This window comes from Neophocaena asiaeorientalis, unplaced genomic scaffold, assembly GCF_003031525.2.
Source record: "Neophocaena asiaeorientalis asiaeorientalis breed wild unplaced genomic scaffold, Neophocaena_asiaeorientalis_V1.1 scaffold221, whole genome shotgun sequence".
Classification (NCBI taxonomy): domain Eukaryota; kingdom Metazoa; phylum Chordata; class Mammalia; order Artiodactyla; family Phocoenidae; genus Neophocaena; species Neophocaena asiaeorientalis.
Genome location: NW_020173766.1, coordinates 2144075 through 2156088, shown reverse-complemented (window position 1 = coordinate 2156088; position 12014 = coordinate 2144075). Strand labels below are relative to the sequence as shown.

The following is a 12014-nucleotide window of genomic DNA, read 5'->3' as shown; positions in this document are numbered from 1 at the left end:
AAGGAAAATTGAACATTAAGCTTAATGCTGCCTTGGGGGCCAGCAGTACTGTCTCTCCTTTCCCACCACCTGCACCGCCTGCCTTGCCCCCAACACACACACAAGAGAGAGTCTGGTTTTAAAAGCGCTTATTTTGATAGTCAGGGGAAATGCATGACACTTAGAAATCATGAATATGGCAAAATGGTAGGCTGGATTTGTACATGATGAGATGAAGAAGGAAAGTACAGAAAAGTGGTATTTCAAAAAGTATTCCTGTATGTATACCAAGGGGGAAAGGGGGTGGTGGGATGAGTTGGGATATTGGGATTGACATATATACACTATTGATACTATGTATAAAATAGATAACTAATGAGATCCTACTGGTATAGCACAGGGAACTCTACTCAATGCTCTGTGGTGACCTAAATGAGAAGGAAATCCAAAAACAGGTGATATATGTATACGTATAGCTGATTCACTTTGCTGTGCGGTATAAACTAACACAATGTTGTAAAGCAACTATACTCCAATTAAAAAAAAAAAAAGTTCCTGATGGCCAGAAACACATAGCCTTCCACCTACAGGAGCAGGGTTGCCAAACACTGAAAATCTTCCCAAGGAAAGAGAAACCTTGAGAAGAGAGAAGGGGGCCCAGGGGCTGCCCCGTCTCCTATCTGGCATAGGATATATCCCTGACCTACTGCTCTGCAGCAACAAGTCAGGTGCTTGGCTGACCTGTGTTTTCTTTTCTGAAGGCAGTGTGCCCTGGCAGCCCTCCGAGATGTTCGGCGGTTCCTTAGTGAGGAGGGGGGGCATGTGGCGGTGAGTATAACACCCTGGTGGTATCTGGGAGTGACATATGGGAGCCCACATACTTCTACCCCTTTACTTATCAGGCATCTGGAGGGGAAGGCAGGGTGTATGTGGCCCTAGATACCCCTGGGTGCCAGCCCCTGGGAAGAAGTCTGCAGCTGCTGTGCTGGAAGAAGCCAGAGGCCAGATGTGGGCCAGGAATTTCCCTCTGGGCTTGTGGTTGTGTTTGACCCTGCTGGACTTCCCTCTGAATACTCACATTCTTGGCCACTCCACAAGTTAGAGGTGTCATGTTACCTAAGTCTTTAGCAAATGTGATTTCTCCTGGTGTGGAGAGCATCCAGCTCAACATTTGGTGGCTATTCCAGGAATCAGTTGAATGCTGGGTAAGGGAATTCCCCCTCTGTGTTGGCCCCTCCAGTCAGATGGACAGGTGGGACAAGGCTGAGCAAGGGTGTCTGCAGGAAAGGGCCCTACCCCAGCCCTATGTAGTCAAACACGGGCTATTTTTTCCTTCCTTTTTCCTTTTGAAGGCATGCATCCTGGAGCTCCGTCCCCCAGCCCCATCTAGATCAGTTGCCCTCTAGGTCTGTCTGTGGCACAGCTGTCATCCTGGGAATTTCCTTCTCTTCCCTCCTGAGTTGAATGCCCTGCTCTTGGATCCCATGTCTTGCTTTTCCTTGCTTTACTGACTTGTTTTGTTGGAGCACATCCTCTAATAGCTTTCTGAGAAAGGTACTTGGGAAGTAAATTTTGTGAGACTTTGCATGTCTAGAAATGTCTTTTCTTTATCCTCACATTTGATGGATGGGTGGAAAGAACGTTTGTTTTAGAATTTTCATGACATTGCTCCATTGTATTATGGCTTCTAGAGTGGCTGTGGGAAAGTCTGATGTCATTCTGATTTGCTGATCCTCCTTAAACGTTTTTTTTCCCTAGGGAATTCCCCGGCAGTCCAGTTGTTAGGACTCCATGCTCTTTCTGCTGAGGGCCTAGGTTCAGTCCCTGGTCAGGGAACTAAGATCCCACAAGCTGCACGTTGCGGGCAAAAAGAAGTTAAAAAAAAAAAAAAAAGAAAAGGGCTTCCCTGGTGGCGCAGTGGTTGAGAGTCTGCCTGCCAATGCAGGGGACACGGGTTCGTGCCCCGGTCCGGGGAGATCCCACATGCCGCTGAGCGGCTGGGCCCGTGAGCCATGGCCGCTGAGCCTGCGCGTCTGGAGCCTGTGCTCCGCAACGGGAGAGGCTACAACAGTGAGAGGCCCGCGTACCGCAAAAAAAAAAAAAAAAAGAAAAGTTTTATTTCCTAGAGGAAACTGGGGGCTTCTCATGCCCCTTCCTCTGGGGAAGCTTTTAAGGGTCTTCAAGGTGATGTGCTTTATGGTGGGTCTTCTCCGCAATGCTGGGTCCTTGGGGGGACCCTTTCCATCAGGAAACTCTTCTCCAGCAGCTCAGAGAAATGTCATATATTTTACTTTGTTAAACCACCCCCGCTGCTTTCTCACGACTGAGTCCCCACTCCCCTCCCATCTTCTTCTTTTTTTAAAAAAAAAATGAATTTATTTATCTTTTATTTATTTTTGGCTGCATTGGGTCTTCATTGCTGCACGCAGGCTTTCTCTAGTTGCGGCGAGCGGGGGCTACTCTTCATTTTGGTGCGCATGCTTCTCTTTGTGGTGGCTTCTCTTGTTGTGGAGCACGGGCTCTAAGCTTGCAGGCTTCAGTAGTTGTGGCTCTCAGGGTCTAGAGCGCAGGCTCAGTAGTTGTGGCTCGCAGGGTCTAGAGCGCAGGCTCAGTAGTTGTGGTGCACAGGCTTAGTTGCTCCGCGGCATGTGTGATCTTCCCGGACCAGGGATCGAACCTGTGTCCCCTGCATTGGCAGGCAGATTCTTAACCACTGCACCACCATGGAAGTCCCTCCCTGTCCTCATTTCTTGAAGTTCCTTTTATTCTTTTTGATTTAGTCTTTGTTTTTCATGTTAGAGGTTTTGCTGGAGCATCCAGTGAGCTCTGGTCAAATGCCCTTTGTAAAAAGTTACGCTCTAAAAGCTGCTTGGGTGGGCTGCCCCTGAGTGCTGGGCAGGCCCCAGGGAGGGTCACAGCCTGCCTGGAGGAGGCAAGGAGGGGGCCTGGGGCTCCACTTGCACCACCAGCCAGTCCTCCCGTTTCTTCTGCACACTTGTCTCGTTTTTCAGAGATGCCTGTGCCCTGTTCCTGACTACCGTGGTTCTGCACAAGCAGGTGTGCTCTGGTTGGTGTAGGTTTGTGTTTGGTTTTCTCTGTTTCTCTGAGCCAGTTACCATGTGTCTATCTTAAAAAACTGTGTTGACATTTCCCATCTCCTCTCCTCTCCTGTTCCCATTTTACTGGGGTGACAGGATGGAGTGGAAGTAAACATGGGTTTAGTTCTACAAGTTTAACTAGTTTCACTGGAAGTCTTGTGAGTGAGTGCCTGCTGCCCTGCTTCCAGCTTCCTTGGGGTGCTCCCCAAGGAAGGGGAGGACCAGCCCAGCCATTGCATGTCTGAAGAAGATTGGCCTGGCGGATGGCCGAACGGCAACTGGTCCTGATGAGAAATCCAGTCCCTGTGCTACAGCTGTCGGGTGGCCTCCCACCCTCTCCAGGACCAGAGGCTGAGTTAACCCCATTTTGGTCCTAGGTTTTTGATGCAACAAATACCACCCGAGAACGGAGAGCGACCATCTTTAATTTTGGGGAACAGAATGGCTACAAGGTGAGGCCTCCTTGGCTTACCTCCTTGGTTGGGCTGTGGCACGTTCAGGCCCTCTGGGGCCACTTTCTCGGCCTCCTGAGGCCCACTGGCCTCAGGCAGGTGGGCTCCTGAGTGGATTTGGGATATTGATTTTCTCTCCACCTGGAGTTATCTTTCTGAGGAAGTGGGGGTCTTGGTGGGAGAGTCCTTCATAGGGCGGCACCTGCTTTGGTTCTGTGCTCCTTGACCTGACCCCAGCCCCTGAAGAAGGGCCTCTGGGCAGCATGGCCCTCAGTGGGTAGGTAGCTCCGGGGAGCCAGGCTCAGGGCCCTAAATATGTCTCTGGTTCCTTCCCTCCTGCCCACCCTGGTCTTTGCTGCAGACCTTTTTTGTTGAGTCCATCTGTGTGGATCCTGAGGTCATAGCTGCCAACATCGTGGTGAGTGGTGCATCTGACCTTGTGGGAGCAGTAATACAGCCAAGATGGCCTGTGACAGTGAGGTCCATCTCCAGGTTAGGCTGGTGCCTGGGCCGACCTTAACTTGGTCTTCTTGAACATTGTGGGTAGGGGGGGAAGGCGGTAGATCTCTGGGTTGGGTGGGAACTGCCCACCCGATCACAGTCCCTCATCCCCCAAAGATGAGGGACTGTGATCACAGGATGTTCAGTAATACTCTCTTAGCACTGGTATGGGAGCTGGGACCAGGGAGCCACTGGGCTCTTCCTAATGGGACCAGTGCCCCTGGGAGGCCAATCCTCCTGCCCAGCCTCCCCCCAACCCAGCATCCTCCTTGGTCTCCGACCTGCTTGGCCTCTGGCCCTGATGTGTCCTTGCTCTGTGCCTGACCCCGGCAGCAAGTGAAACTGGGCAGCCCTGACTATGTCAACCACGATAGCGATGAGGCCACGGAGGATTTCATGAGGCGCATCGAGTGCTATGAGAATTCATATGAGTCGCTGGACGAGGACCTGGACAGGTGAGGCAGGGCAGCACTGTGTCCTTGGCTGCGGTGGGTGGTAGGTGGGGTCCACTCGGCTGCCTCCTGTGGCTCCTGAAGGTGGTGGCTGAGGGACCACCTCCGCGGGCAGAGATGGTCTGTCCTTTTTTGTTTCTTTCCTCGGGGTGGAAATCATGGCCCAGGGGTGACTTGCAGAACCGTAGCTGCTTTATCTGGAGCTCTGTGAGTCACAGTTTTCTGCTATTTCATCAGAAAATCAAGCCTGTTTTCTATTCAGAGGGTCTTCCCACAAGGCTTTTGCAGACAGTACACGCTCTTCTTTCAGTGGGTGGTCTGTATTTTGAGAAGGGGGAGGGGTGCCCAGACCCTGCCCACTAACAGCTAGCAGTAACCAGTGCTTGTGAGCCCCGCCCGCCTCCCTCTGGAACAGGGATCTGTGGGACTGAGTGCTGGGTGGGGACAGCAGCCAGCCACCGGCAAGCTCTTTCCGTAAAGGCTCAGGTGGTAGGTATTTTAGGCTTTGGGGGCATACAGTCTCTGTTGCAGCTACTTAACTTTGCCATTTAGTACTAAAGGAACATAGACGATACGTAAATAAATAAGCATGATTGTGTTCCCATAAAACTGTATTTACAAAACCAGGCTGAGTTTGACTTGCCATAGTTTGCCAACTCCTGTATTATAGCAGAAATGGGGGCAGTGGTTAAGTGAATAACATTTAAGTAATTAAGTTAATGCTTAAGTAATTAAGTTAACTTTAATAACTGAATAAAGTATTACACAGTCCTTATAAATCATGCTGAAGAGACATGGGAAAGTGTATGTTATGTAGCATTAAGTGAAAAGGGTGGAATATGAACTTGTACTTGGGTTGTTTATAATTACGTATGAATATATAGTTACGCACGAAAGAAGTCAAGTGACTGCTGGGGGGATGTTTTCTGGGATGTTTGAGGGACAGTCCCTGGACTGAGTCCCCTCAGCGAGGCTGGCACTGATCCGGTGCTGCTGCCCCGGCCTCTGTGGTTCTCCTGGTCTCCCCCCAGCATGGCATTGCTCCTTGTGGCTCTGTTCTCCATGCTGCAGGGCTGCACTGGTCCAAAGCAGGGAAAGCGGCGGAGCTGGGCTTATTGGCTGCTGCCACCAGCACCATCCTCCTGTGCTTCTTGTCTCGTCCACCTGCTGCCTGGTGTGGGACATGGCAACCACTCGGCACACACACATGACCCGGGCTGGGTTCTTGGGGGAGGGTTCGCTGGGGGAAGGAAAGGCCAGGCCCATGGATGGCTGACCAGGAAGACTGGAGGGGAAGCGCGTTTGCCAACTACTCCCAGGTCAATCCTGGAAAAACTGTCTCTTGTTCACCTTACAGATAGTACGTTGAGAGCTCATAGGTAGGCAAGAGGGGCCCGGGGGACATAGAGCAGCGATGAAGGTCCCGAGGTGGTAGGACTGGCCCCTCGCTTTGAATGTCACCTTTTGGGAGCATGATGAGTGTGGAGCACCTCTCACGGGGTTTGTCTGTATGTCATGCGTGTCGTGTTGCTCCCACCTCACCCCCATCACTCGCGTACCAGCTGGCAGTCCTGTGTGTTGTGGTCTCAAGCCTGGTGGGGTCAGAGATGCAAGGCTCTGAGGATGGTTCCTGGAGCTGGCAGGGCGTGGCCTCAAGGACCCCGGTCACACTCACAGGCTTCTCTCTACCCTCTCTGGAAAGGGATCTGTCCTACATCAAGATCATGGACGTGGGGCAGAGCTACATCGTGAACCGTGTGGCTGACCACATCCAGAGCCGCATTGTGTATTACCTCATGAACATCCATGTGACGCCCCGCTCCATCTACCTCTGCCGGCACGGGGAAAGCGAACTCAACCTCAAGGGCCGGATTGGCGGGGACCCAGGACTGTCCGCCCGGGGCAGGGAGGTCAGCGTGTGTGTGTGTGTGTGTGTGTGTGTGTGTTTATTTCTGTGTGCATGTGCGTGTGCTGGTGCTGGACTCCATCTAACATGCAATCCAGGTGGATGACCTCATTCAGTCTGGAATGTTCCCATTCTGTAGGGAAGGTCACCCGGCAGATGCCTGAATCTCTGGCTTGCACGCGAGCTCTCACCAGCTGGTTCCCTTTCCCTGGAGAGGCATGCCATTCTGGGAGTGAGCTGAGTCCCTACAGTGTAGCTGATGCTATGCCACAGTCCAGGGGAGATACTGAAACCTCAGTGGGAAGGTCATACAGCCTAGGGCACATGGTCGGGGGGTGAGCACTGGCAGGGGACCTGATGAGCCACAGCTGGAGCTACACTGAGGATCTCGGAAGAATGCACAGGGACAGCACTTGTGGGTGTGGGTGTCGGTGTCATCGAGAGTTAGTTCGTGTTTTTTACCAAAACTGTTTTCTCTAAGGCTGGGCCCCATGGACCCTTTGAGGGCAGCCCAGGACCTGTGCATCTGAATTTGCTTGTGATGTGTTTCAGTTTGCCAGGGGTCTGGCCCAGTTCATCAGGGATCAGAACATCAAGGACCTAAAGGTTTGGACAAGCCAGATGAAGCGGACAATCCAGACGGCTGAGGCCCTGGGTGTGCCTTATGAGCAGTGGAAAGTTCTCAACGAGATTGATGCGGTAATCACCATCTCTTCCCTCCCCTGCCCAGCTCTGGGCACAGCTGCACTCACCCAGGGCGACAGCGTTGAAGGGGGTCAGGGAGAGCTTTCTCTTTAACATTTCATTATTGTTTAGGGTTCTGATTCATCCCTCCCTCCTTCCCTGCCTCCCTCCTTCCCTTCTTTTGTATATAACTATCTAGGTGTACAAAGTGATGATTTGATGTATGTATGTATTGCGAAATAATTATCACAGTAAGTTTAGTTAACATCCATCACCACATAGTTACAAATTTTAGTTTTCTTGTGATGAGAACTTTCAAGACATACTCTCTTAGCAATTTTCAAATATATGATACATATTGTTAATTATAATCACCATGCTGTACATTACATCCCCAGGGCTTATTTATCTTATAACTGGAAGTTTATACCTTTTGACCCTCTTCAGCCATTTTGCCTACCAGCTGGCTTGTCATGCTTTTAACTGCCACTTTCAAATCAAGAAAACCTCAAAGGGAAAAATGATGCCATATACCAGGTTCACCTCCTTGGGCTTCCCTTCACTTCAAGATCTTGGCCCCTTAGGTCTTCTCTGCCTTGTGGCTGTAGGGTGATAGCAAACAGATTTTTAATTAATTAATTTATTTATTTCGGTTTGGCTTTTCTAGTAGCTCTCAGTGGAGTGTTAGTCTAAAACAAGCTAGTCTACCATTGCCTGATATGGAAGTCTCGAGATCAGATTTGAATCCTACAAAGATCACCCCAACTGATAGAATTGTTTTGTTGGGATGAGGTGGGGGGACAAGCCGGAGAAGGGAGACTAGTTAGAGGTCCTTGCAATGGCCTGGTGAGGTGATGACATCTGGAACTTGGGTGGCGGCAGTGAAAAAGGAGTAGATGGACTTGAGGGATGTTTCTCCATTTATTTATCACGTATTTATGTGAGGCTACTGTGTGCTAGGAACTGGGCCAGGTGCTGGGGACCAAGATCCTAATGAAAGGATAGAGGCTGTTGATGCCCAACCAGGGGTCTAAAAAGGATCTAGGATGGCTCCAGATTTCCAGCCACTGGGAAGGGTTCTGGGGCAAGGAAGGTGATGAGCTCAGCTGAGGGCAGGAACTAATCTATTTTGTTCACCACATCGTAAGTGCTCAGTAAATATGTAGTGAATGAAAGGAAGACGTTCCCGGGAGATGTTCAAGAGCAGATACCCAGGAGCCAATCCGATCTCCAAAGAGAGGTGGGGCTTGGGCATCCCCCCCACAGACATGGTGCTTGAAACTGTGGAATGGATCAGGTGGCTGAGGGAGGCAAAGTAGGACCCAGGACAGAACGCAGGGGAACCCTGGCATTTAAGGGGCTGTGGAGGAAGCTATGGACAGGTGTCTGGTGAGGTGGAAGGGAAACCAGGCTGATGGGGTCATGGGAGTCAAGGCAGAGAGGAGGAGGCAGTGGTCAGTGGGGTGAGATACCATAGGGAGGGGGAGTGAGGCCAGGCTCCAAACTGACCATTGGGATGTCATAAGACCACTGGGATTCTTGGCATGAGCCTACTGGGTTAGTGCCCGGTGGGAATGGGTGGGGAAGTGAGTGGGGGGCAAGGGACTCAGAGTCAAGGGAGACTTGGTCGTGTGTAAGCTGATGGTGAGGGGCTGGTAGAAAGGGAGAGGATGAGACGACAGGAGGCCCTGAGTGGTGGCGGAGGCCCAGATTCCAGGGTATCAGTAGAGGAGAGGGGTGCAGGTGGCTATAGAGTACTGTGTCTCAGAACTTCATGGAGGTTTCACTCAAGAGTGAAAGGAAGGAGGAGTTTCCAGTGGGCGTTAAGCAAAGGGGAAGAGTTGGCTTGTCTGGAGACCAGGAGTCTTCTGTGCCCCCTTGTCTGTGTTCTGGGGGCGATCCTCCACCCCCAGCAGATGGATGCAGCTGTGGAAAAGGTAGACACTCATTCAGCTCGCGAGCTTGTTCAGTTGTGTCCCTATGGATGAGATGGAATCAAGTTGGACAGAGGAGGTGAGGAGTAGGGAGGAAGATGATGAAGCCACATGCAATGGAATCCATCCCCACTGGAAAAGACTGGGGAAGGGAAAGGGGGCGTCCATGGCATTATGAGATGGGAGGGGCCACAGGCACAGCATTCATGTAGGGAGCTAGGCCAGGAAGGCTGACAATGGGCTGTTAACCAGGGACACCTCCAGAGGGTCCCTTGGGAGCTTGGGCCACCTGGCCTCATGGAGGAAGCCTCTTTGTGAATAAGATCTTGTCCCCCATCTGGTTATTGCTGGTCCACAGAAAACCTGTGACCATTCTTTTATTTGCTCTAGTACTTTTTCAGTTGATTATCTTAGCTTTATCTCAGGGAGCTGTCATATCTTCTGAAATAAGGATAATCCAGTTGTTACCTCCCCAGTTTAAGTGCCTTGTGTTTCTGTTGTATATTCTTTTTTTTTTTAGAAAGTCTGTTTATTATTTATGAATTATGATTATTTTTTGACTGCATTGGGTCCTTGTTGCTGCACGCGGGCTTTCTCTAGTTGTAGTGAGTGGTGGCTACTCTTCGTTGCGGTGAGTGAGCTTTTCATTGCAGTGGCTTCTCTTGTTGTGGAGCATGGGCTCTAAGCGTGTGGGCTCAGTAGTTGTGGCACGCAGGCTCTAGAGCGCAGGCTCAGTAGTTGTGGCGCACAGGCTTAGTTGCTCTGCAGCATGTGGGGTCTTCCCTGACCAGGGCTCGAACCTGTGTCCCCTGCATTGGCAGGTGGATTCTCAACCACTGCACCACAAGGGAAGCCCTGTACTTTTCTATATGGTTGAAAATTTTCAAAAGAAAAAGTTTGTGTATCTCATTAATTTCAACTTTAATTATATCATTCAAATTTTGTCTTTTTTTTCTGTTTGATCATCATAAATCAATAGTTGAATGTTAAATACACTCTAATTATAATTTTGTTGATTTTTCTTGCATTTTCAAGAATTTTGCATTATTTTAGCTTTTTTTCTTCACATATTTTGATGTTTTATTATAAAGTAAAGTTCATGACTTAGGAATTTGTGGGACATAAAAGGAAACAGATGGCCACTCCAATTAGGTTAATTCAATGAGGATTTATAAAAGGACCTTTTTTCAAAGGTAATGGGCAGGATATAGGGACCTCGTAACAACAGGGACCATTGCTTCCCTTGGGCAGAGGAGAGAGAGGATATAGGAACCTGGGGACAGGGAGCAGTGAGTAAAGGGCAGCCTGGTGGGATGGAACCTTGGGTGAGGGCCTAGACCACTGAAAGCAACTTCTTCAGGAGGGAGTCAGAATAAACATCTCAACCTCACTCTCCTCCCTCCCTGTGACCTCCTGCCAGTGTTCCCCATGGCCTAGCCCAACAAGACATTAGTAGCCATGGGAGCCTTGTAGATGCATGCACAAAGGTCAGCCTCTTGGGGCAGAGAGCAGGTGGAGAAGCAGAAGGATATGGAGGGGCAAATGAGAGGAAACAGCACAGACTTCCTTCTGTTTCAGCATGTAAAAATGCTGTTCCATTGTTGTCTTCTTTTTTTTTTTTTTTTTGGCTGCACTGGGTCTTCACTGTGGTGCACAGGCTCTTCATTTTAGCATGCGGGCTTTTCTCTAGTTTCGGCATGTGGGCTTCTCTAGTTGTGGCGCGCGGGCTCTAAGGGCCACGGGCTCAGTAGTTGTGGTGCGTGGGCTTCTCTCTAGTTGTGGTGCATGGGCTTAGTTGCCCCGTGGCATGTGGGATCTTCGTTCACCAACAAGGGATCAAACCCTTGTCCCCTGCATTGGAAGGCGGATTCTTAACCACTGGACCACCATTGGACCACCTCTATTGTCTTCTGGGTCACACTGTTTTCTAGCAAGGAGTTTTCTGTCATTCTTATCTTCGTTTTATATATAACGTATCTTCTTTTCCTCTATTTTCTCTTTATTATTGATTTTAAGCAATTGGATTATGATGTGCTTTGGTATGTTTTACTTTATGTTTATCCTGCTTGGAGTTCATTGAGATTCTTGGATTTCTGGGTTTCTAAATATGAGTTTGAAAAAAAATTTAAGATATCATTTCTTTAAATATATTTTCTGCTACCCTGTCTCCTACCCTGGACTCCAACTTCTTGTATGTTAGACCGTTTGGTATAGTGTATAGAACCTATGGGATAATCCCACAGGTCACTGAGCTTCTGTTCATTGTTTCTCAGTCTTTTGTTCTTTCCAGGTTTCTGTTTGGCTAGTTTCTATTGCTATATCTTCAAGCTCACTTATCTTTACTGCTGTTTTTGTTCAACTCATCCAGCATCCAGTGAACTTTATATTTTAGGCGTTATGTTTTTAAGCTCTAGGGGTTCAGTTTTGTTCTTTTTTGTGTCTTCTTTTCTTGTGATGCTCTGCAGTCCAGGAAGTGCCTGCAGTAAATTGCTGCAGTCGTAGACTCCTTGTGTCCCTTCTGGAGGATCACAACCCTGCTCAGCCTGTTGTCTAGTGTCTACAAACAATTGTTGCATACATTTTGTCTAGTTCTTTTGAATTGTTTATGTTGGGCCGAGAGCAAATCTGGTACCAGTTACTCCACTGTGGCTCAGCCTTCATTTTGGATGTTTCCTGTTTCAATATAAAACACTTTTTGCATGGATTTATACTTTGACGAATTTGAATATTATCATCCCTGCTTTTCTTTTTCCAATTTTTTTTTTGTAAAATGCACATAACATAAAATTTATCATCTTAACAACCATTTTTACGTGCACAGTTCAGGGGTATTAAATACGTTCAGAATGTGCAGTCATCACCACCATCCATCTCCAGAACTCTTTTTTTTAATAGTTTTATTTTTGTAATCATGTTAATGTTTATAAATTTATTTACTTTTTAAATATTTATGTAGGTTGCACCGGGTCTTAGTTGCGGCATGTGGGATCTTTGTTGTGGCATGCGCA

General features: G+C 49.0%; 1 protein-coding gene across 6 annotated transcripts in view; it reads left to right on the top strand.

Annotated features, from left to right (window-relative positions):
* PFKFB4 (6-phosphofructo-2-kinase/fructose-2,6-biphosphatase 4) overlaps positions 1-12014 on the top strand; it is a 47220-nt gene that overhangs the window by 15478 nt on the left and 19728 nt on the right. For all 6 annotated transcript variants that reach the window (XR_003003978.1, XR_003003977.1, XM_024751451.1 and 3 more), the window contains exons 4-9: positions 741-807; positions 3455-3529; positions 3891-3947; positions 4364-4485; positions 6185-6392; positions 6941-7087. Coding sequence is in view for 4 of the 6 variants with exons in the window: in XM_024751451.1 (XP_024607219.1) it covers positions 741-807; positions 3455-3529; positions 3891-3947; positions 4364-4485; positions 6185-6392; positions 6941-7087 (676 nt within the window). In the remaining 2 variants the exon portion in view is untranslated. The remainder of the gene's footprint in view (positions 1-740; positions 808-3454; positions 3530-3890; positions 3948-4363; positions 4486-6184; positions 6393-6940; positions 7088-12014) is intronic.